The sequence below is a fragment of the Glycine max genome, chromosome 16 (assembly GCF_000004515.6).
Source record: "Glycine max cultivar Williams 82 chromosome 16, Glycine_max_v4.0, whole genome shotgun sequence".
NCBI classification, from domain to species: domain Eukaryota; kingdom Viridiplantae; phylum Streptophyta; class Magnoliopsida; order Fabales; family Fabaceae; genus Glycine; species Glycine max.
This window is the reverse complement of record NC_038252.2, coordinates 36,386,385-36,408,562: the sequence shown is the minus strand read 5'-3', so window position 1 is coordinate 36,408,562 and position 22,178 is coordinate 36,386,385. Positions and strand designations below refer to the sequence as shown.

Below are 22,178 nucleotides of genomic sequence, written 5' to 3'. Positions count from 1 at the left end.
TCAAACCGTATGGTCATTCTGGACCATTTGAATACTGGTCCACCCAAGTAATGTCGTTTCAAGTCCACTTATGTTTTTGGTTTAAACACATTGTAATTTTAGCTTTGTTCCTTGTGATTCTTATAGTTTTACAACTATAGGTTTCAATCCTCAATTTTATTTCATTTTGATTGTAGTTCTTATTATTTTGTCCTATTTTATATTTTGGTGCTTCTAATATAACATTTGTCCAATTGATTATAAGGTACATATTTTGGTATGTTGACAAGAATTAAATTCAGAGATTTTTTTTAAACAATAGAGACTTAAAACTAAACTTTTGATGTATAGGAATTAAAACTCAAAATAAATTAATTCCAAAGACAAAGATGGCTATGAATCCAATTTGAAAAGGATTGATATAAATTTGGTCTTAAAAAAAGAATAGTTTGCAAGTGTTATTTTGATCCTAAAAGCATAAATTTGTGCAAACATGACTGCAAAAATGACATATGATATTTAAAAACGGATTTAAATTGTCTTTGAAGTTAATGTCTTAAAAATTTTTAACTTTCGATGACAGTTCAAAAAACCATCTTATTTTTAAAAAAATAATTTACATAAAAAATGTTTTAATAATCAAAACAATAGAAATTGTCATATTGGCCAAATAATATATTTTATCTAAAGAGGACAGAAAAATAAAGTATGTTTAAATATAACTGGTTAAAATCAAAGACATTTTTCGCTTTCTATCCTTTCTTTTTTAAAGGACACACTCACCCTTCCAATAAAATTGTTCAACTTTATGCATTAATTGATATGTTCTCATTTTCAGTTGACCTACATGATGTTTTATCAAGCATTCACTTGAAAGTGGTGAACACTGTCATGTTAATCCTTAAAATTAAAAAAACATTAACAAATTTTTAAGATGTGAAATAAGTTTTAAACTTATTATTTACTATCATGTTAAAATTATTATTTTAGCCTTTTTTTTTAATTTTGAACTAATTAATTTGATTGTCTATTTATAATCTCATAGGCTTTATTTTTCTTGAATTCAAGCTCTAACGTGACAATTCGTACACCTTCATGGAACAGAAGTGGTTGATACTTTCCTTTTAATTTTCTTTAATTTAGGGCCTTTTTTTCCTGAAAACTACATATATATTTTGATATATATATTGCGAACATATCTTTGCTAGTAAACTATACTTCTACTTTCTGTGTTTTTTCAAAGTTGTTCGACCCTTTTCATTTTTTCATCCTACAAAAAATTCTTTAATTATTTAGTTCACATTATATCCAAGCTCTCACTTTCCAAAACACAGGTTAATAATTTAAGAGAAAGTAAACATATGCTGATCACACAACTTTTAATGAAAATTTACATTTAAAATACTCTCATCTTCTTTCTCTTAACTCCATAAAAAATATAGTATCATTTTCAACTTGAAAATATTTTAACACTCTTCCTTCTTTTTATTTTTTCTCTAGTTCAACATGAATCCAACTTTTTATTGAATATAAACTCACTTTGTTGATATAGATGTGTTAACACATTTCCTTCTTTTTTTTAGTTTAATTTTTTTGGTGCGTGTTAAGTCGTTTGATTGCTGCGTTTTTATTGTACATGTTCCCAGCAATGCCTATTGAATGAATATAGTCTTTTGTTTTAAATTTTAGTGTTTTGCTTCTGCATTTGTGTTTTTAACTTCTTTCTTTGAAATATTTATTTTTAATGACTAGGTATTTGATATAACGTCTCAATCAAGAGTTACATCTTCTTGAACAAGTGTTAGCAACAAGCAAGAGTCAAATATTATAGGAAAAACCGTTTTTGCCTTAAGAAATGTTCATTCACTGGATCAATTGTTAATGTTATAGAGTATTTAATAAAGATATATATTAGAACAATTTTATCTATTCACATATTTTAATTGACCTTAGTTAATGATGTTAACAGATGAGGGACAAAAAGTAATGTAAAAAAAGGAAGTGTATAGTGTACAATTTGAGAAAAACATAATAGATACGAGTATAACAAAGATATTAGGATAATTTTATTTATTTACACATTTTAATAGACGTTAATTAATAATGTTAACATAAAAGGGGTAAATGTAATGTAAAAAAAAAAAGTATCAATTACAATTTAAAAATTTACAGGATATATGAATATAATTTCCTCTATCTTTTCTGTGTGTGTCAAGCTTGAGTTTGTGGCTCTACAACCATCTAGTGGACATACATTTTCGTCGTTTTTCTTAAATTTTCCTTCAGCCATTGATTTACAGAACGAAATTTTGTAGCCAATCAAAGTGATGTAAAATGCCATTACAAATGGAATCCTCTCCTGCCGAATTTCTCTTCAATCACTATCCTACAAAATCTCATTCAATTCGTTAATTAGTTACTATAACACTAATTAAGGAAAAGGAAAAATGTGATCGATAGTAAAAAAAAAAAAAAAAGAAATCTGGAAAAAGAAATCTGCTATAGAAGTAGGAGAGGATCCGGTTCTATATTTATTTATTGTACACGTACTTCAAATCTAGTGGATTCCCATTTCTAAAAAAAATTATTCTTTCTTTCAGTGCACTCAAGGTTCGCAAACTAATCAAACTAAAAGGCAATAAGTTTAATAATAATTATAAAAAATGCAAAGAGTGCTCAAATGAGCTTAGCAAATTAGTTTGCTTTGCCTACTTTCATAAATATAATAACATGAGTGAAATAACATTTTAAATAATGGCTATTATTTTATCAGGTTACAGGTTAGTTAGTGGTAAAAGTATATTACAAATAATTAAATTAATTAACAACAATATATATCCCAAGTGGGCAGGTTATGTACCATTTAGATTTTATATAGAAGATAAGGACTCCAAATACATCTTAAACTTCATTTTTCAAGTTAACCGTTAATAACATATATGATTGTTTTTTTAAAAAAAATTAATGCATTAGCTTAGCTTACTACTAAATCTTTTCAAGTGTTCAGGTTTAAAAATATGAGAATAAAACTCAGAGAATAAAAAACTTCTAGTGTGTGGGGTTCTTGTGTACAACTTTCATCCTGAAATATGGTCATATGAGACGACAAAGTATACACGTATATATTTTAAAAAATAAAAATAAAAACAAAAACTGAAATTCACGTAACACTACTTGTGAACCCGCAAGGTGTCGAATTCCCAATGGATGAACATCTTTTTCATATGAAACAGATGTAAGGTGAAGTGAGCTACAGCTTTTGTAGCATGAACAAGAACCATTAGGGCTTTGAAACGTGGCCAAGTGCAGTGGAATTGAATCCAAATGATAAAAGTCTCTTATTAGGTCCAACAACATCTAGGGCAAAGTTGAAAAAGAAGAAAAAGAAAAAGCAGAAATTGCCTTATAGATTAGATGATGAGATTGAAGTGACACTGTGACTGAGAATCATCGATGACAAACAAAGATGAACATTGTTAACCAAATGAAAAACAAACGCCACACACATTTTCAATGGCCATTATGACTGAAAATGAAGCTAACGTAAAAAATTCTATTCAGGTTGATCGACACGTGTTACTGTACCACGTTTTATTGCCTTTCTTTGGTACAAAACCACCTTTTTGTTGTCTTAATTAATAGTGAATATAAATATATAGGGAAATATTAATAATGTCTCTTTCACTTCAATTTCAAGGTATTTTTATTGTTAAATATGCGAGTAGTATTAAATAATTTAAACTATTATTTTAGGATATAATTAAGCAAAAAATTATTTGCTTTTTAATAATAAAAGCATATTAAACTTTTAAAAGCATATTAATATTTTAAGAATATGAATACAAAAATTTGACATGGCTGTCTCTACCAAAGAAAGTGGATAATTTGAAAAAGGAAAAGGCATCATCAAGCAAAAGAGAAAATCGAAGGTTACCATTTTGTCGCATACATATTCCTCAGATGGATTTTTTTCATTTCTCCCTCTCTTCTTTTCTCTAGCATATATTCTTCTATACGATACACCTAAACTTTTAGTGTGTGTTTCTAAAGATAGACGTTCAAATACTGATGAATGAGAATCCAACAAATTTTTTCAGTCACCTAAAATAGAGGTTGAAACGGCTGAACACATTCTTAAATTACAAATGCACTTGAAATGGCAATATTATGATTTTGGAGTCTTCATAATCGCATTGTAATGATAATGTCAAATGTCTCAATCGTACGTATTTATTTATATATATATATTTTTACAATTTTAATTATCATCATGACAGCCCGATTCCAACACTCGGTGACTTTGATTACAATTTAAAATCTTATTGATAAATAGTTCTTTCTCAAATTTAAACTCTGATTGCATATTAGTCCAATTGATTGTAAGGAATAAAGTTATTATTGGAAGTGATGTATAAAGTTCTCCCGCACTTGACTCATTGTATTCTTTCTGATATATGTCTCATAAAATTATTAAAATCTTTATATACTATATTCCATTAAAAAATTATAATTATTTTTCTCTTTCTTTTCTTTTCTTTTCAACTTTTTTGTTTTTTATGAACATATGATCTACGAGAAACAATTTTATTAGAGTTAACTAAGACAATGAATGATGAAAAATTAGATTCTTTTTTTTCTCTAAATATTTAACATAATTATATATCTAATAATCAAGTTGAAAATTACTAATTAGGTTCAAACAATTTCACATTAATTTTGATCTATTACATCATTGTCGGTTGTTATCATTTTCACCTTTTATGTTTACACGAATGCAATATTTCAACGTCATAAACAATAGAATACTAATCAGTAGTTAGTAAATTACAAAAAACTTTAGCTTTACGATGTGTTCTTGACCTGATATTGCGGGGAAAAGCGTAGTCATCAGTTTGCCGATAGAAGTAGAAAATGGAATCTTGATCGTATTATCTTTGTTGCTCATCCATTACTCCTTCTGCAGTAGAATAATATATAAAGAGAGAAGAGTGCAATCTAGAACCACATAGTTATTTTACTGTGTGAGTGAGAGAGAGAAAATTAACATGGGAAGAGGAAGGGTTGTTCTGGAGAGAATAGAGAACAAGATCAACCGTCAAGTAACATTCTCAAAACGCAGAAGTGGGTTGCTGAAGAAGGCCTTTGAGCTTTCTGTGCTATGTGACGCTGAAGTTGCCCTTATCATCTTTTCTAGCCGTGGCAAGCTTTTTCAGTACAGCAGCACTGAGTAATTTTTCTTTCTTCTCTCCCTCTCATCTTTCTTTTTCTCTGTTGATTTATTTTGCCCACATGGTTGGGGCCTATGGGATGGTGCAAAGTCTCTATGTATTGATCCACTAAAGTTTAATTTATTATAAACTCGATCTCTATTGCGTGAGTAGAGTTTTGTTCATTTGATCAAGCAAGATGGGTAAGTTATTTTAAATTCTGTGGTATTTACTTTTGATTCCTATACAAAGGTATAATATATAAAGTTTTGGGCAATTCTAATTATTTTATATTTTTTGTAGTTGAGTTATTTAAGAGTATATGGAAATAATTAACATTTTTCTATTAATTAAAAAGTATATTTGGGGTATAGCTTAAGTTCCAGCCATGCTGATCTTGTTTGTTTCTTATTTTTTCTAGACAATTTTTTATTCAAAAATTAATTGCACAGTCATACTATGAAGTTTTGGTTATTATACATATAGTGAACAAAGTATGAATGCATGTGTGATTTGCATTTCATTAAGAAACTCCAAGCTCGATCTACCTTAATTTGAGTTAATTAATAACTAACCTTGTTCTTTATATTTATTTTTTTCAAATTATAATTCTTAAATTTTGTTTCTCTTTTTATGAGAAGAGAAAAAGATATGGTCATGCTCTTGCATTTTCACTTTTATAATTATACATGCATTAAACACCACCGTGTGCTTCGCGCTAGAGGTCTCGAATTCAGATCTTGATGAGAGGTTCATTGGATATACGCTATAGACCTATGGGTTAAAAAAAAAATGTATACATTGGATTTATATACGCCTACCTCTATATGCATACAACATATATTCTAACTTATTGAGATGCTATATCGATCTATGCTAAAATTAAAATTTTGAAGTAAACTGTTACATCATAAACACTTACATGTACAGAGAATTAATTCGATTGAACAAAAAGTGTGCCATGTAATTGACGTAATGAATTTTTATACACAAATAATCTTCAATACCACATGATTTACATGCATGCATGTGTACCTAATGATGATAGGCTCCCGTTTAGAGGTTTAGCTAAGGGAGTTCATTTTTCATATTTAATTAGTGTGTATAAAGTTAGATTTTCATATCAACTAAAAAAACCCTAAAAGTATGATAACTGAAAAATACCTTTTGTCTACAAAGGAAAAATTCAATTTTTAAAAAAATCATACAAAAAATAATTTTTATATTTGGTTTACGTTTGTCTACTAGATTAATAATTAATTTAAAGAAAAAAAATATATTTTTAGTTCATATACTTTTGATCAAATATCTTCAAGGTTTCAATATTTTCATATCAATGAATTTGATCTTTAAAAATTCACAAGTTTTTAAAATTTTGAGGATCAAATACATCAATTTGAAAATACAAGGATCTTAACTACATTTGACTGAAAATAGAGATATTAAAAAACATACTTTTTTATGTAATTAATTTTTCAAAATATTTAATTTAATAACTAAATTTGACAACTTTCAGCTTTTTTGCTACAATATCTTAGCTAAAAAATATTTTTTCAACTTTTAGTTAAAAATTAGTTTTTCAACTTTGAATTATCTTATTAATTACTACAAACAAATTCTTAAATAAATCATGATCCCAGTAAGAATGATGACTTTGTTGATGGAATTGGCAAAATACGATGATGCATAGCATATTCATATTACACCAAAATAGTCAAGGGAGGATTTATAATGTGTATACCTTGAAAGAACTCTGAATCCTTGTCCAAAATCTTGATTTAGCATATTAGAGAGAACCTTGATTCCATGGCCACTGCTCTGATCCAAAATCGCGAGCAAGGAAATGAGGGAGAACTCATCTCTATCTAGCAATTTGGATTTCCCACAACATTGTGTCTTTCCCTAAACTATCTAATAGGACAATAGCTTTATAGCTACAAGATGAGAATAGGAATCACTCATTTAATTACTACATGAGAGCTCAACCCGTTACATGCCTTAGATGTCTATTTCTAGGTGTAAGAGAGAGCTCAACCCATCACATTCGTCCATGCTCTGTTGTGAGGGAGTATGTTGAGATCTCACATAGACTTTTAAAATTTAAGTAGTCCTTACTTTAAAGTTAGTTTTAATTTGTAGGATTGAGTTCGGTTAAGTTCAAATTCTAAGAGTTTATTTTGATGTCTTTAATTAAAATGATTGGTTTGTGATAGATTACGATTAAGAACCCTTTTTTAGTTCAAAATGGCAGTAAACTTAGTTTTTCCGTAAATGATTCTCAATCGTTCCTGTACATTATAACTGATTATTTTATCAAGCATTACTCCAATTAAACAATTAATAGTGACCGGTTATTTTTTTTTTATTATTGTCAGTATTAACAAAATCATTGAGAGGTATCGCCAATGTCGTTACAGCAAGTCGCAGACTGACGATTCATTGGAACACGATTCACAGGTTTTTTCTTCTTTTGTGTAACAATTTCTTTCAAATATAAGGGAGACAAAAAAAAAAAAGGAAACCCTAAAGTTTTGGGGTTCGTGATTATGACTATATATAATGTAAACCATAAACCGTTTTCTAGCTGTTCAACACTATTGTAAGGTCTTTAATTTATATAAATATGAGGTTGTGCTTATATCAATATACTATTTTACCATATATATCACTGTGCCTTGCAGAGTTCATACCATGAATTCTTGAAATTAAGAGCGAAATATGAATCACTTGAGCTGACACAAAGGTACTTGAGAATAAAGTTGGGATTTATAAAGTATATTTAAGAGTATTAATTTTATATAGATCAGTTTGGTGTAGCCTTAAAAATAAGGGTGAAAATATTCATTATTAATGAAGTAAAATTGAACCTATTCGTCCTTAAATTTTTCACCCCTATATTTAATGGTATACTATAAACTGATCCTACGACGTATATAAGTACTCTTGCACTCCAAATAAATATATAGAAACAATAAATGTTTTGTACTATATAAGTCTAAATGCTTTACAATGTTTCTTTTTTGTGTTTGAAGGCATTTTCAAGGAGAAGAACTTGAGCCACTTAGCTTTAAAGATTTGCAGAGCCTTGAGAAACAACTAGACATAACGCTCGCACTAACTCGACAGCATCAAGTAATCTCATTAAATGAGCTGTATTCACTGATGCATTTGAATATATAAATTATCTGATTGAAACCAGTAAAACGTACTATAGTGCTCTTAATAAACCAAAACCTTAAAACCCTCTATGGCCAAAATATTTTCTTGTGTGTTCCATTTATACATGTTTATGTACGTTCAGAAAATGCGTGACTTTTTGTTTTATTTTTCAATTTTTTTATGGCTTTAATATGTTTTTTTCTTTCAATAAAATTATTTTTTTGTCCTCCAAAATCTTAAGGTCTTCTATTAAATGATGATGATGAATAAAGATTGGAAAATTAAATAGACTTGATATTGCCTAAGGGATTAAAATGAAAAACTTATAAGAGAGAACCATAAAAAAATAATTTTATAAAGATCTAAACAATTAAGTGAAAAAGGTTATTTTAAAATCAATTAAGTGAATAAGTTGGATGTCACGACAAGAACAAAAATTAAAAAAAAAAAGAATAAGAAGAAGAACAAACGGACAACAATATTAGAGGATTAAAATGTAAAAAATAATATATAAAGATTAAAAACATATTTATTTATTTATTATTATCATTATCATTATTATCTTCATCATCGGATGAACCTTTAAACTGCAGACGAAGAAACTCTTGGCACGAGCAGATGAATTACGCGAAAAGGTATGAAATATTTAAACTTCAACTACTAAATGAGGGTGTCATGTTGTTGACTTGTTGGATTTTATTACTCCGTGTGAACCTTTTCTGTGAATTTCACTGATTCATGCTTATGTTTTTCTTGTTTTACAACTCGGGGCTACAGAAATTATTGTCTATCTTATTAATTATATTGTTCAGGAAAAAATTACTACCTGTAAGGTAAGTGAAGTTGGCATATGAAGTTGACGGAGAAAGTTTGTACTTATATACGAAAATTGTTGGAGATTTCTTCTTTTTTTTTCAACTTTTAATGGTAGCACAAATAATATATGTACACCGTCATTTATTTATTTGACTTGTCATTAATTATTTATATATATATATATATATATATATATATATATATATATATATTTTGCAGGTTCACAAGTTGGAGGATCTTAACAAACAATTAGAGTCCAAGGTTTTCTCTTTAAATAACCATTTAAATATAGTTGACTAGTAAAGTTATACAATTTCAAAAAAAATTATGATAATTCCTTTTATATATTTACTTTCATTTTAAAACTTATTTGTAGGAAAAAGATGAATTCTCAAGCTTCATCCTTGACAATAACAATTACATTCAAGTGCATGCTACACAAGGTGATCAATTTGAGTCTGGGACAACACTAAACACATGGTATGCATTGTTTTTCTTAGCCTTTTATTTTGTAAATATAAAAAATTGTCATTAATCAGATATCACGTGAAAGGTATATGCAGAATTTGTTAATCAAAGATTGTGAAATTCATTATTACTAAGAACAAAAAAGGAAAAAAAATTAAAGGACAATATCGTTAAAAAAAAAACTTTTGACAAGCCTGAATAATTAATTGCTTAATTGCACCTATGATGCATCCTATAAAATCCTAAATTATATTTTTGGATGACATTTTTTACCATCCTTTATCCTTAAGAGGGATTCTAAATTGAAGTTCGTTCCTTTTAACTTTTGTTCTATTGATGAAAAACTTATTGAGCTCGAAATAGATAAACAATTTTGACACACTAAAACAATATTGCATTATAATAGAAAACAAAAGAGAAACTTTTATGATATAAGATGTCATCCTAGCTTTAGTGCACTGTTTTGGGACGTTTATGTCATATAGGTTTGGAATGGGTTTCTCACTACCTTGGTTATGGTTTTATGGTTATGTTATCTATTGCTAGTGACAATGGTATCTTGTACATTCAAGTATTTGGGAGTTTTTTAACTTCTTCTAATCTATAGACAAAACCCAAACATGTCTCCTCCACATGTGCCAAGCGAGTTGTATCATCATTAAGACCTTTAGTTTTTCAAATACAAAAAAGAGAACAAATGGTTAAATATTTGTTTCACCACATAATAATCATCTTTGAATCTTTGATGAGCACTTTGTCAATGTGAATATAACTCATTTCAATGTAAAAGGTTGTTAATCTTGCATTCAACATGGTATACTTTGAACTTAAAGCTATATTTTGTTATTCTAATTCCATTTAAGGTGGTTTCACTAAAGAATGACACTACTAATGATTTTTTATTGAATGATTAAGATACACAAGTAAAATTAGTCAAATAGAATAAAATAATATAGACTTAAATATTTTTTTAATTTCTGTAAATTTATATATTTTTTTAATTTTGATTATTGTATTTTTTTTGTTCATTTTTAGTCCCTATTAGTTTGTATTGTTTCCATTTTTGTTTCTATAGGATATTTTGTTTATTTTTAGTTTTTATAAATTTGTGTTTTTCGAATTTTGGTTTTTGTAAACATAAACATATGAGGACTATAAATGAAAAAAATTAAAATCTTAAAGAATTAAAATTAAAAAAACATAAACTTATAAGAACTAAAAATGAACAAAAAAACTTACAAAAAATCAAAATTGAAAAAGCACTAACCTAGATGGACTGAAATTAAAAAAATAAACTTAAAGAGTGTACAAACATATTTAAGTCAATAATGTAATTAATGTTTAGGCCCCTTTAGAACTTAGCTAAAAATAAGCATTATTTCCTAAAGCCTAATTAATGCCTTAGTAAGTTCATAAGTAAGAATGTGAAGCTACAACATATATAATTCTTGAACTAAATGATGTGTATAGCTAGATAGGCATAAAAAAGGCGACTATATTGGTCTTATATATTTGGTTGGTGTTTGTGATGAGATACTCCTCAAATACAAAATAAATTAGAAATCCTAAAAGAATTGCCAATAGAGTATTTTAAATAGTAAATTACATGAACTAAAATATTTTATTTTCAAATTATAAGAATTAAAAAATTAATTTCAAATTTAAATGACAAAATAAATTTATTCCAAATTTTTTTAGCTAAAAACATATTTAAACCAAAACTTTATACGATAGGCATTTCATACCTCATTATTTATTAACAATGTGTATACTAACACATCAATACCCATTTCACAATCACTAGGGCCAGCCCTAAAATTTTATGTGCCCATGAAAAAATATTAAATTAAATAAGATCATCTTTTTATTCTCATTCACTCAAAAGGTAAGAATAGTTTAAAAAAGACGATATTATATTTTTTAAAATTAATTCATAATTTCATCAAATTCATAAAATTTGAGTAAACTCATATGAATATATATTTTTAAAATATTGATTATATTTATGATTTAATTTATTCTTTATACTTGATCACATAGAAAATTTTCTAGCTCCATCATTATCATTTATTATTGACAAAATATCATTTCAAATTAAAACTTACGTATATTTTGTTTTTAATGAAAATATTAATTTTAATTTTATTTCCTTTATAATTTTTTTTTTGTATTTCTTCAATATTTTAATATATCAAAGTTAAAAATTCAATCAATATAAATCTATGATTGTAAAAATCAATTAAAATAGATTGTATATGAATGTTATTAATTAATCAAGATTTTATATATATACACAAAATGTTCTTATATAATTTACAGTTAACTCCATTAATTTATTTACATTCTCAACGTAAGATTACCATCACCATTTCAAGATACAAGTTGTGTGAAGGCCCTTTATTGTGTCTTATAAGATTATGGAGTCATTTATGTGTAAATCATATGGTAACTTTCTTGACATTTAATTAAAATAATATATATTTGTCGCAGTAGGTTTCAACGCCAAGATTCAAAGGAAAAAGCAATTGATACCAAGACAGACGGTAGTCAAAGCAGTCACAACAAAAACAAAGGATGGCTATTGTGAATATTCATTTAATTTACATGTTGAAAAAAAATATCTATCAATAACTCAGGGGTGCCCATGTATTGGTATAATTCACAAAATAGTTTATATAAAGTATTATTTCTACTAAACACACACATTGTTCCTAAAATAAGATATTGTACTTTATGCAACAGTAAAGAGGAAAAATTATGTATTTCAACTATCATTGTATAAATTGTCATTAGAAGATGTTCTTAAATATTGATATTTTAGCTATGGGCATCATCGTTGATAAATTTTTGATAGTATAGAGAGAAATATTTTTATCCTAATTTCATTATTCTTTGTGATGTACTACATCAAAGATCTTTATTAGTGCTTTCACGCCACTTTTAATGTTTACAAGAAGTGCTACCTTTTCTAGCAATATTAAATTAAAAAAAAATGATGCTTTTAAAATGTTGAGTTAAGCCACTTCTCTGAAAAAGTGTCATAATTAAAAGAGGTATCATAAAATTACTAGCAATAGAAGGTAAAGACCATGTTAATTTTTTTTTTCAGAGAAGGTGAAGAAGTTTGTTACACTATTCTTTTTTTTTTTTCACAGCAAAAAAGTATGTTATTAAAAGTGGAATTGGCACAAGGAGTTCCAATGACCACCCGGTATTAGAAGCACTAATGAACATGGTCCCTGCATACATATAGCTAAATAGCATGAACCCCCACTATAATAAAAGCATCATGGTTAAGTAAAACATCCTCCCAGACCTTATATTTACATGAGACATTAAAAAAATTCAAAATTTACAAAGAGGTCCCATGTTCATTCAACATCATCACTCTCCTCCCTTCTTAGCTTCAAAAACTGTTTCTTAATTCCCTACCCTTCCAACTCATTCAATCCTCTTGGCCTGATTTTTTTAAGACACATTATATTTTAAAACTTTGTGTGTATGTTATATTTTCTTAGCTTTGGTTGTTGCATTCATTCCCTGAAACACAGTTATTTTATTGCATCTTATTCTTCTCATACAATAATGCATACCAGTAGCTTATGTCCTGTTTTTGAGTGGATGATAGTTCAATAATATTTTTCAAAATTAAAACGCTCTCCTAGGGTCATAGTTGCTAAATCTATCTAACTAAATTTTGCAAATTGACCCAAATAATATTTTAATAGGAGAATTAGTCATTAAACTGTATGCAAAACGCATTACCTAATAGTTTACAAGTAAAAGTTAATAATCTCAACCATTCATTTTTATTTATTTATATTTCTAATGACAAAGGTGGCATACCTTAGGGACAGTACATAGAAGCAGCTAATATATATACAAGGTAGACGCTTCAATTATTTTGTGCATGTGAGTGGAGTCCACATCCAATTCTTTAATTATTGGAATCTACGAATATGCATGAAGCTATGTGCGGAAAGGAATAAGAGTCCATCCTAGGTTCATACTGTATCTAAAAATAAAATAATCCTAGGTTCATAACTTTGACAGTGGTTGTATGGCCAACTTTTACGATTCATTTCTTTTATTCTATCATACATATTTTAATGTCAAATTCATGATTAAATAATTTTCGTGTTAATATCAAAAAATTATAAAATAAACTAATGAAAATTTATGATGAATAGGATTTTTAAAGTAATTATAATAAAATTTAATAAATTTATTATACATGACAATTATAATTTGATAACAATGTATTTTTTATACTATCGGCGCTCTAAATTATTTTATCAGATTTAAATTTTCTTATTTGTCGTATATGTTCAGGAATGCATGTTTTTCAATATGTAGACCCTAGTATATGATAATTATTTTGGAAACAGATTTTATTTGATTATCGTAAAAATATTTTAAATTATAAAAAAGAAAATGAGTTGTTGATAATAATAATTTTAGATGTATTTTTTTTTATAATAACAACATTGAGATTAGAACTTTAGATTTCATGCATATCACCTAAACGTACTCTAGCAGGTTTCATACGTATATATTTTGTTTGATTATTACGAAAACTTTAATAAATGATTTATCGATAACTATTTTGAATGCATTTATTGTTTGGATATCATGAAAATCTATTAAATTAAAATAAAAAGGTACAAATCAATTAAACCTTGAAAGTTATTTTTAAAAAAGTTTTTTTAATACTTTTCTCCAAAAATAAACTTCAATCTCTACTCCACATGAATAATAAATTTGAAAGAGACAACGGCACCAAATGTATCCTCATAAAAATAAATAAATGTTATCATTTGGAGTACTCCAATTTCTGAATGAATAATAAATTTTGTCCTCGCTTAAATATATTTTTAATCTTTTAAATTTAAATAATTATTTTTTTAGTTTTTAAAAGAATAATTCATTTTTATCCGTCCTTTAAATTTTTGAAAAAAATACTTTTAATTTCTCTTTGTTTAATGGGTTCACGGTTTTACAATTTATAATATTTTAACCCTTAAAATTTATAATGTGTCTACATGAATTGCATCAAAAGGCCATGCCCCTGGTATAACATTTGAGGGAAAAGAAGGAAAAAACGAAGTTGAAAACACTTTGATGATGAAAAGTTTTGTTCTGGCAACTGGTTGGAGAAAAAATATGGTAGAAAGTGAAAATCTGGGTGCTATGCGCGTTGATTGTTGTTGAATTCCTTTTTGTTACCACCTCACTTGTTATAAACACCAACCAATTTCTCTCCTTCTCATCTACTTTTCTCACTGCTTCCGTGTTTTTTTCTCTCTCTTCATTACACAACAACAAAGTAGTTGTTAATAGCCTCTGTTTTCTTCTTGCCACCAAAATCTCACACCTTCCATTGCATCATCATTCATAAATGGCTCATCCCACCTCATCAGGTTTTGTCACCTTTCTTCTCTCTCTATCTTTCCCTGCCCACATTTTTTTTTTGTTTTTTATGTTCTTGTATTGTAACTATTATGATTATTATTGTTTTTATTATGTATTTATTTATATGAGTTGGAATAAGAGTTTTTAAGATAAAGATTGTTTCTGAGGTTTTATGAGTGGTGGGTTTTGCTCTTTTTGGGATTTGTTGGACTGAATCAAAATAGAGATCTTTGTTGAGTGTGTCGGTGTGAATGCTTCGTTCTGCTGATTGGAACTGTTATCTTTTGTCAATATCTGTGCATGCTTTGTGAATGAGAAATGACTCCTCTGGGGTGTGATTTCCATGCAGAGGTACAAAATCATGATGATGTGGTCTTTCTGTAATCACTGCTGATGTTAGTTAGCATTTGTATGGGGTTCTATGCTGCAGTTGATGTATTTGGATATTTTTTTTTATTTGGGATCAAGCAAGGTTTTAAATTACGATTGCCGTCACAGTTTCATCGTGTTACTTGGTATTGCCGAAAATTGTAGATAAGTGCAGCTGGAATTGTGGTCACGATGCAGTCGTCAAGAGCCACGGTTTTGCCGCAATCCTTGATATTGCGGAAAATGGCAATTGTAGATAAATGCAGCCACAATTGCAGTCGCAACAAAGAGCCCAAACAATTTAACGTTGAGGCTGAAAGCATGGTCCCAGACCGCTTTTTAAAACCTTGGGGGTGAAGAGATTTCTTATGTCATGTATGCATGGGATCTGTGTGATTCAATCCAAGGCATGTATTGGGAGCAGAAATGGGTGCTTTGAAAGTACATTATTTGAACCAATGATGCACATGAATGTCATGTTTTCTAACTGTTTACAATTAGTATTCGAATTCAAAATACAACCTGTACTGAGTCTTTGTGATTTTAGTAACGTGAGAGGATGGACACATAACATAGCAGAACACATCTGAGTTGATTGTCCTAGTTCTTGAAGTGTTCAATTTTTTTTACTTTTTTACTCTGGAGTCTGAAATCACATTGTTACGAATTAAAAGTTATGACAAACCATGGCTCATGTTGGTCTGAAGATACTGCTTGTGTGCAGGTCAATCCCATGATCTCAAAAAAGAAGATTGCAAGGAAACAAGATCACTGGTTGTTTGCTTTGGGGAAATGTTAATAGACTTTGTTCCAACGGTGGGAGGAGTGTCACTGGCTGAAGCACCCGCTTTCAAGAAAGCTCCTGGTGGTGCACCTGCCAATGTGGCTGTTGGTATCTCTAGACTGGGAGGTTCATCTGCTTTCATAGGCAAGGTGTAGTTTTCAATCAACTTCACTGATCCTGTTGGTTATATAATTTCTTCACTTTCTTGTTACTATCTATCTGCACATTGTCCTGAATGATTTGTCCAAATCTGAATATTTATACATATTTGTCATATGCTATCTTTGAAACTGAATAGTTCTGATGAAACTTGTTCCTGTGCACCTGTTCTTAGAAGGAAAAGAAAAGAGGAGGAAAGAAAATGCTTGCTTGAACTACTAGAATAGAAATCACATCTTAATTCATTGCCATCTGTTTATTAGGTTGGAGCAGATGAATTTGGGTACATGTTGGGTAACATTTTAAAGCAGAACAATGTTGAGACGTCTGGCATGCGGTTTGACTCTAATGCAAGAACTGCATTAGCTTTTGTTACACTTAGAGCGGATGGAGAACGTGAATTCTTGTTTTTCCGCAATCCAAGCGCTGATATGCTCCTTCAAGAGTCAGAACTTGATAAAGATATCCTAAAGCAGGTGTTTGGAATATCTGTTTGTATTTTATGAAATGCTGCTCTGAGACCTTTGATCTAATCATGATTTTCATAACATTGATTTTAGGCTAGAATATTCCATTATGGCTCCATCAGCTTGATTGATGAGCCATGCAAGTCAGCTCACCTTGCTGCTATGAGCATTGCCAAAAACTCTGGTTGCATTCTATCATATGATCCAAATTTGAGATTGGCTCTATGGCCTTCTGCAGACTCCGCTCGGAAAGGCATAATGGATATATGGGATCAAGCTGATGTTATAAAGGTATAACATATGTGAGCAAGATATTCTTCATAAATGCTAATATACTAATCCCCAATTAAATTTACTCTCTGCTATACTGTTTAATTTTGAAAATAAGAATTCTGTTATCCCTTTCTATTTTCCTTAATAGAGTTGACTTGGTATCTTCCTATGTGTGTACAGATAAGTGAGGATGAGATTACATTTTTGACTGGGGGTGATGATCCTTATGATGATAATGTTGTTTTGAAGAAACTTTTTCACCCAAATCTCAAGCTTTTAATTGTTACTGAAGGTTCACAGGGTTGCAGATATTACACGAAGGTATGCTTACCATAACCATTTGACTATGATGTCACCCATCTCATTGGAGACACAGTTTATCTTTTCATCTGTGCTTTGTTTTGTGGGGGTCTGTCCGTGTAGGTGCAGTGTGCTACTGTGCTTGTAGGTACGGTCATGGACAAATATCACATGTCACTTACACTAATGAGTTATGGACTGAATTAATTGCTGTGACTTCTGAGTATGAATGTACCAATACACTTAATGACTACTAGTAGCTAGTGAAAACTGATATGAAGTTTGCTTTTTAGGACTCACCCATGTCTTCTTTTTTGCACCTTGTGAATCATTGTTTGGCTAATTGTGATTGCCAAAATTTCTTTGCAGGCATTTAAGGGCAGGGTTGCAGGTGTTAAAGTTAAACCTGTAGACACAACTGGAGCTGGCGATGCATTTGTTAGTGGGATTTTATACTGCATAGCTTCTGACCAAACTATTTTTCAGGTATTTTTGAATTTTGACTTGTTCTGGTTTTAGATTAAATTGTCCTGGCTCCATCTGTATCTCATACAGTACAATAAAAATTTGTGGAGCCATGTTCTGATATTGCTCTTTTTTGGCTTAATTTCCGTTGATGTTGACTTCAGAAGCTATATAATTGTGCACTCTAGTTGTTTATTCATGTCCTAAAGTGTTGAGTCCTTTAACCTTTTACTTTTGGAATAAATTGCTGAAGGAAATAACTACTGAATAAAGAGATTGAAGTTGGAGATACTTTTATCACATTTATTGAAAATCAGCAGTTGCAAAGGGAATTTGATTATTATTACATGTTAATAGCTATTCAGGGTTTCTATCACTTCAATTCAACCATGTTTTATGCTGCAACATGAATTCTGGTGGAAGAAGTCCTTAAAGCACACGCTTGTTTATTATATAGTGCCATAGTCTTTAGGTGAAGTGTGCTAGATAGAAGTTTTACAATGGTGGAAGATGTACTTAAACCAGATGTTTATTCATAATCAGTGGCATAGTGTTTAGGTGCTCTGTGCAAGATTTGAAAACAAAAGGCTTAAATATTTATTATGTTTAAGGTCCCTACAAATGTTTTATTCTGTAATTTTTACTTTTTTTTAATCTCTGCAATGTTTGTCACACCGGTTTTGGTCCTTGCTATTGTCAACATGTTTTATATCTCTGCAAATATAGCAATTTTAGTTTCTTGTCCTTGCAAAATATTATAGTTTTTTTTTTTAGACCATGTTTCTTGAAATGGAACAATATGACCAGTCAATTAACTATATACTTTTATCATCAATCTTGCATAGGGAATTTATACATTTGTTTTGGTTGGCAGGATGAGAAACGTCTTCGAAAGGCTTTATATTTTGCCAATGTATGTGGTGCCCTCACTGTAACTGAGAGAGGTGCAATTCCTGCACTACCTACAAAGGAAGCTATCTTGCAATTCTTACTAGAAGCAGCTGTAATATAAACAGTATTGACAGATTTTTGTTATAATTGGTTGTTAAGCTATAGCTTAGGTGATGCTGAATTCTTTTTCCTTTTTAATTAAAAATTTTGTCTATGAAATTTTCTTATATTAATTCTAGTTTTCTTTTGCTCTCAAGTTTTGGGATTGCGTAACAGCTGAGTTCACGAATTTCCTAGGTTTAATATTTGTAATCAAATAAAAGGTATTCAGTTTTAATTAAGAAATGATCTAACATCTAATATTGGTTTTGGTTGATAAAAAAATAAAAATATATGTGTAACCCAATAAGATAATTGAAATTGCATGTCTTTGGTAGGGGGTTTTAATTTGACCCACTATTTCCAAGATCAAGTTGAGTAAGATTAATAAAAGCAACAAAGCTCATATTGCAAATTTTGAATGCAGTCACACCGGCAAGACTTGAACTTCAAAGTATTGGTTAAGTAATAATAGTCTTTAGTCCCTTTGTTTTATCGACAAAAATAAATATGTATTATATATAAAATAGTAAAACAGTAGAGGTGTACTGATATATGTACAGCTCAGTCATACTAGTCAATACATTAAACTATGGTGTCCTAATATGGACAAGCTGAAGTACATATTTGTGCACCAAAGTCCAGTAACTAATAATGCAGCTGAGAATCCAACAACAACGAAAAATTAGTTAGCATCACCTTCTTCCTATACAAAAAATAGAGCTTGTTCCAAGACCTTCTATCCATCAAATGCTTTGCCTGAAAAGATCAATTTGTTCCTTTGATACCATATACACCAAGTGAGAGAAGCTCACAGGATACGCCACCTATTCTGAATTAGCCAAAGCAAATGACAATATGGATGTTGTAAGAAATGATGTGTTGGATTTGTTGGAAAAACATATTTGATTTGTACTCAAGATAAACATTCCCACCACATAGGCAACACCTTTGGGCAGTGTAAGAAAATATGTGACACATCCTCCTGTTGTGTTAAGCACAACAGACATTTATCATCCTCTAAATCTACATTTCCTTTCCTTAGATTCTTCCTGGTTGGCAATTTGTCCCAAACCAGTCTCCATACAAAATGTTGAACCTTGTTGGACACTTTCATTTTCCATAAATCTACAAAAACCTCTATATTGTTGTTGTCCTCCACTTAACCCTCCTAACTTAGCAAACCATATGTACTTTTGGTTGTATATTCCTCACTTTGATCCACCATCCACACCCACTTATCAGAATATTAAGGTTGTATATGTATCGCTTCTAATTCTTGCATGAAGTTTGATGTCATTCCTATTTCACTTTTCAACACGTTCCTTCTCCATCTGAAACTCCATTCCCAAACCCCTTCCATAGCCAACCCCATTTAATGTTGTTGTTCTGAAATGTTGTAGAGTCTCAAGTATTTCCCCAACATCAACTCACCTCCTCTGACCCAACCATCTTCCCAGAACTTTCTTTTTATCGCTCCTCAATTTCCACCTCACAGCATTGTTAAACCACCTACCTTCCTCTATTGCCCCACATGCAGCGCATAAATCCTTCCACCAAATCCATTCCTTTTTATTCCTTCTTTTTTCAACCATATTCATTCATCCTCCGTACTTTGATTCCAAGATCTTTGCCTATAACTCTCACTAGTTATGAAATAAGTTTCAATGCCATTTCCCTAACGGTGCGTACTTTGATTCCAAGATCTTTGCTTATAACTCCCACTGGTTATGAAATAAGTTCCAATGCCATTTCCCTAACGGTGCAATAGTAAACTTCCTCAAATCTCAAATCCCCAATCCTCCTTTCTCCCTAGATGTGTAGATATCCTCCCAATTGACCCATGATATTTTGTTTTGGTCATCTTCCCCTCCCCATAAGAACCACCATTGCAACTTTTCCAACCTACCCACCACTTTCTTTGGGACCCTGAGAAAAGAGAAATAGAAAATAGGAATAGATGTTAGCACATATTTAATTAGAGTCATTCTCCCTCCAAAGGATATGTGTCTTTGTCTCCATTTTGATAGTCTTTTCTCACACTTTGCAATGATGGTTCCCCATGTCTCGCTTTGCCTTAGGTTAGCTCCAATGGGAATCCCCAAGTAGGTAAAGGGCATAGATAACAAGCGATAATTTAGAAAATCAGCGACATTATTTACCCACTCATCTGACATCCCAAAAGCATTAAAGCAACTCTTTGCAAAATTAATTTTCAATCCCGACACCATCTCAAAACTTCGGAGCATGGTTTTGATGACAGCAACATTAGCCATCACAATATTGTCAACATATTAAAGTATATTGACTTCTACCTTCTTCCTTCCAACGAATTAACCCCCAAACATCTTCTTCTTCTGAGCTTCTCGAATCAAAGCTTTTAAGCCTTCTACTACAATAATGAACAGGAATGTTGCCAATGGGTTCCCCTGTCTGAGATTTCATTGTGGGGAGGACTCTGAGGTGGGAGACCCATTGACCAGCACTAATATAAATGATGATCTCAAGCACCCAGCTATCCATCATAACCATTTTTCACAGAAGCACATATGCTTTAGCATGTAGAGGAGGAACTCCCAACTCACTAATTCATATGCTTTCTCATAGTCTACTTTAAAGACTAAGCATCTCTTCTTATATCTCCTTGCTTCATCAATAACCTTATTAGCAATAACGGCACTGTGGAGTAAGTGTATGTCCTTTGTGAATGCACTTTGTCACTCATCAATAATTATAGGCAACACTTTCTTAAGCCTAGATGATAGGATCTTGGAAACGATCTTGTAAATACACCTTATGAGCGAAATAGGTTTCTATTCATTGAGACCTTGCAAATCCTGCACCTTAGGAATCAAGGTTATAAATGAGGCATTGCTCCCTTTTAGGAGAATTCCATTAGCATGAAATTTCCCAAGGAAACGCATAACATCCATCTTCATTACGTCCTATAATTCCTTGATGAACTTGAAATTCAGACCATCTGGTCTCGGACTTTTTGTGTTGCCAAATTCCCAAACAGCAACCTTGACCTCCTCCTTCTTTTTGTGTCGACTTAAATTCAAGCCCATCCCCCGCCCCTCCCCGCCACACCTCTTAGCATATTATGACGTTGCTTCCAGTTTACTAAGAGGTGATAATATCTGGAATTACAATCCCCCTCTTTAAGCCACTTAATTTTGGTCTTTTGTCTTATAATGGACTCGTTTGAGTGAGCAATCTTCCATAATTTGCCTTGTAGTTGCTTTCTCATAATCATTTCTTCCTCTGACAAGGTAGCAGATTCACCCTTTTTGTCTAGTTCATTGAGGTCTCTCTCTAGTTAGAGAAATC

General features: G+C 30.3%; 2 protein-coding genes across 4 annotated transcripts; both read left to right on the top strand.

Annotated features, from left to right (window-relative positions):
• The first annotated feature begins 4,808 nt into the window (after positions 1 to 4,808).
• LOC100779279 (MADS-box transcription factor 6-like) lies at positions 4,809 to 12,453 on the top strand. 2 transcript variants are annotated; one of them, XM_006598662.4, is made up of 8 exons: positions 4,809 to 5,206; positions 7,562 to 7,643; positions 7,868 to 7,929; positions 8,219 to 8,318; positions 8,939 to 8,980; positions 9,381 to 9,422; positions 9,538 to 9,641; positions 12,123 to 12,453. In XM_006598662.4, exons 1-8 carry the CDS (start codon positions 5,025 to 5,027, stop codon positions 12,214 to 12,216), a joined length of 708 nt encoding a protein of 235 aa, XP_006598725.1. In that variant the 5' UTR covers positions 4,809 to 5,024; the 3' UTR covers positions 12,217 to 12,453.
• A 2,220-nt stretch (positions 12,454 to 14,673) lies between these two features.
• LOC100778752 (probable fructokinase-7) lies at positions 14,674 to 19,005 on the top strand. 2 transcript variants are annotated; one of them, XM_003548182.5, is made up of 7 exons: positions 14,674 to 15,049; positions 16,135 to 16,343; positions 16,617 to 16,829; positions 16,914 to 17,111; positions 17,274 to 17,414; positions 17,763 to 17,879; positions 18,733 to 19,005. In XM_003548182.5, exons 1-7 carry the CDS (start codon positions 15,028 to 15,030, stop codon positions 18,868 to 18,870), a joined length of 1,038 nt encoding a protein of 345 aa, XP_003548230.1. In that variant the 5' UTR covers positions 14,674 to 15,027; the 3' UTR covers positions 18,871 to 19,005. The 2 variants fall into 2 exon arrangements, with proteins under 2 accessions (XP_003548230.1, XP_006599638.1); XM_006599575.4 differs by lacking the exon at positions 14,674 to 15,049 and adding an exon at positions 15,072 to 15,392.
• The last annotated feature ends 3,173 nt before the right edge of the window (positions 19,006 to 22,178 follow it).

Bases quoted from the DNA above. Each gene is read 5' to 3' on its own strand.
- LOC100778752 (XM_003548182.5), top strand. From the start codon at position 15,028: ATGGCTCATCCCACCTCATCAG. The intron at 15,050-16,134 runs GTTTTGTCACCT...GCTTGTGTGCAG, and splicing joins GGCTCATCCCACCTCATCAG to GTCAATCCCATGATCTCAAA. The intron at 17,112-17,273 runs GTATAACATATG...ATGTGTGTACAG, and splicing joins ATCAAGCTGATGTTATAAAG to ATAAGTGAGGATGAGATTAC.
- LOC100779279 (XM_006598662.4), top strand. From the start codon at position 5,025: ATGGGAAGAGGAAGGGTTGTTCTGGAGAGAATAGAGAACAAGATCAAC. The intron at 8,319-8,938 runs GTAATCTCATTA...TTTAAACTGCAG, and splicing joins CACTAACTCGACAGCATCAA to ACGAAGAAACTCTTGGCACG. The intron at 9,423-9,537 runs GTTTTCTCTTTA...ACTTATTTGTAG, and splicing joins ACAAACAATTAGAGTCCAAG to GAAAAAGATGAATTCTCAAG.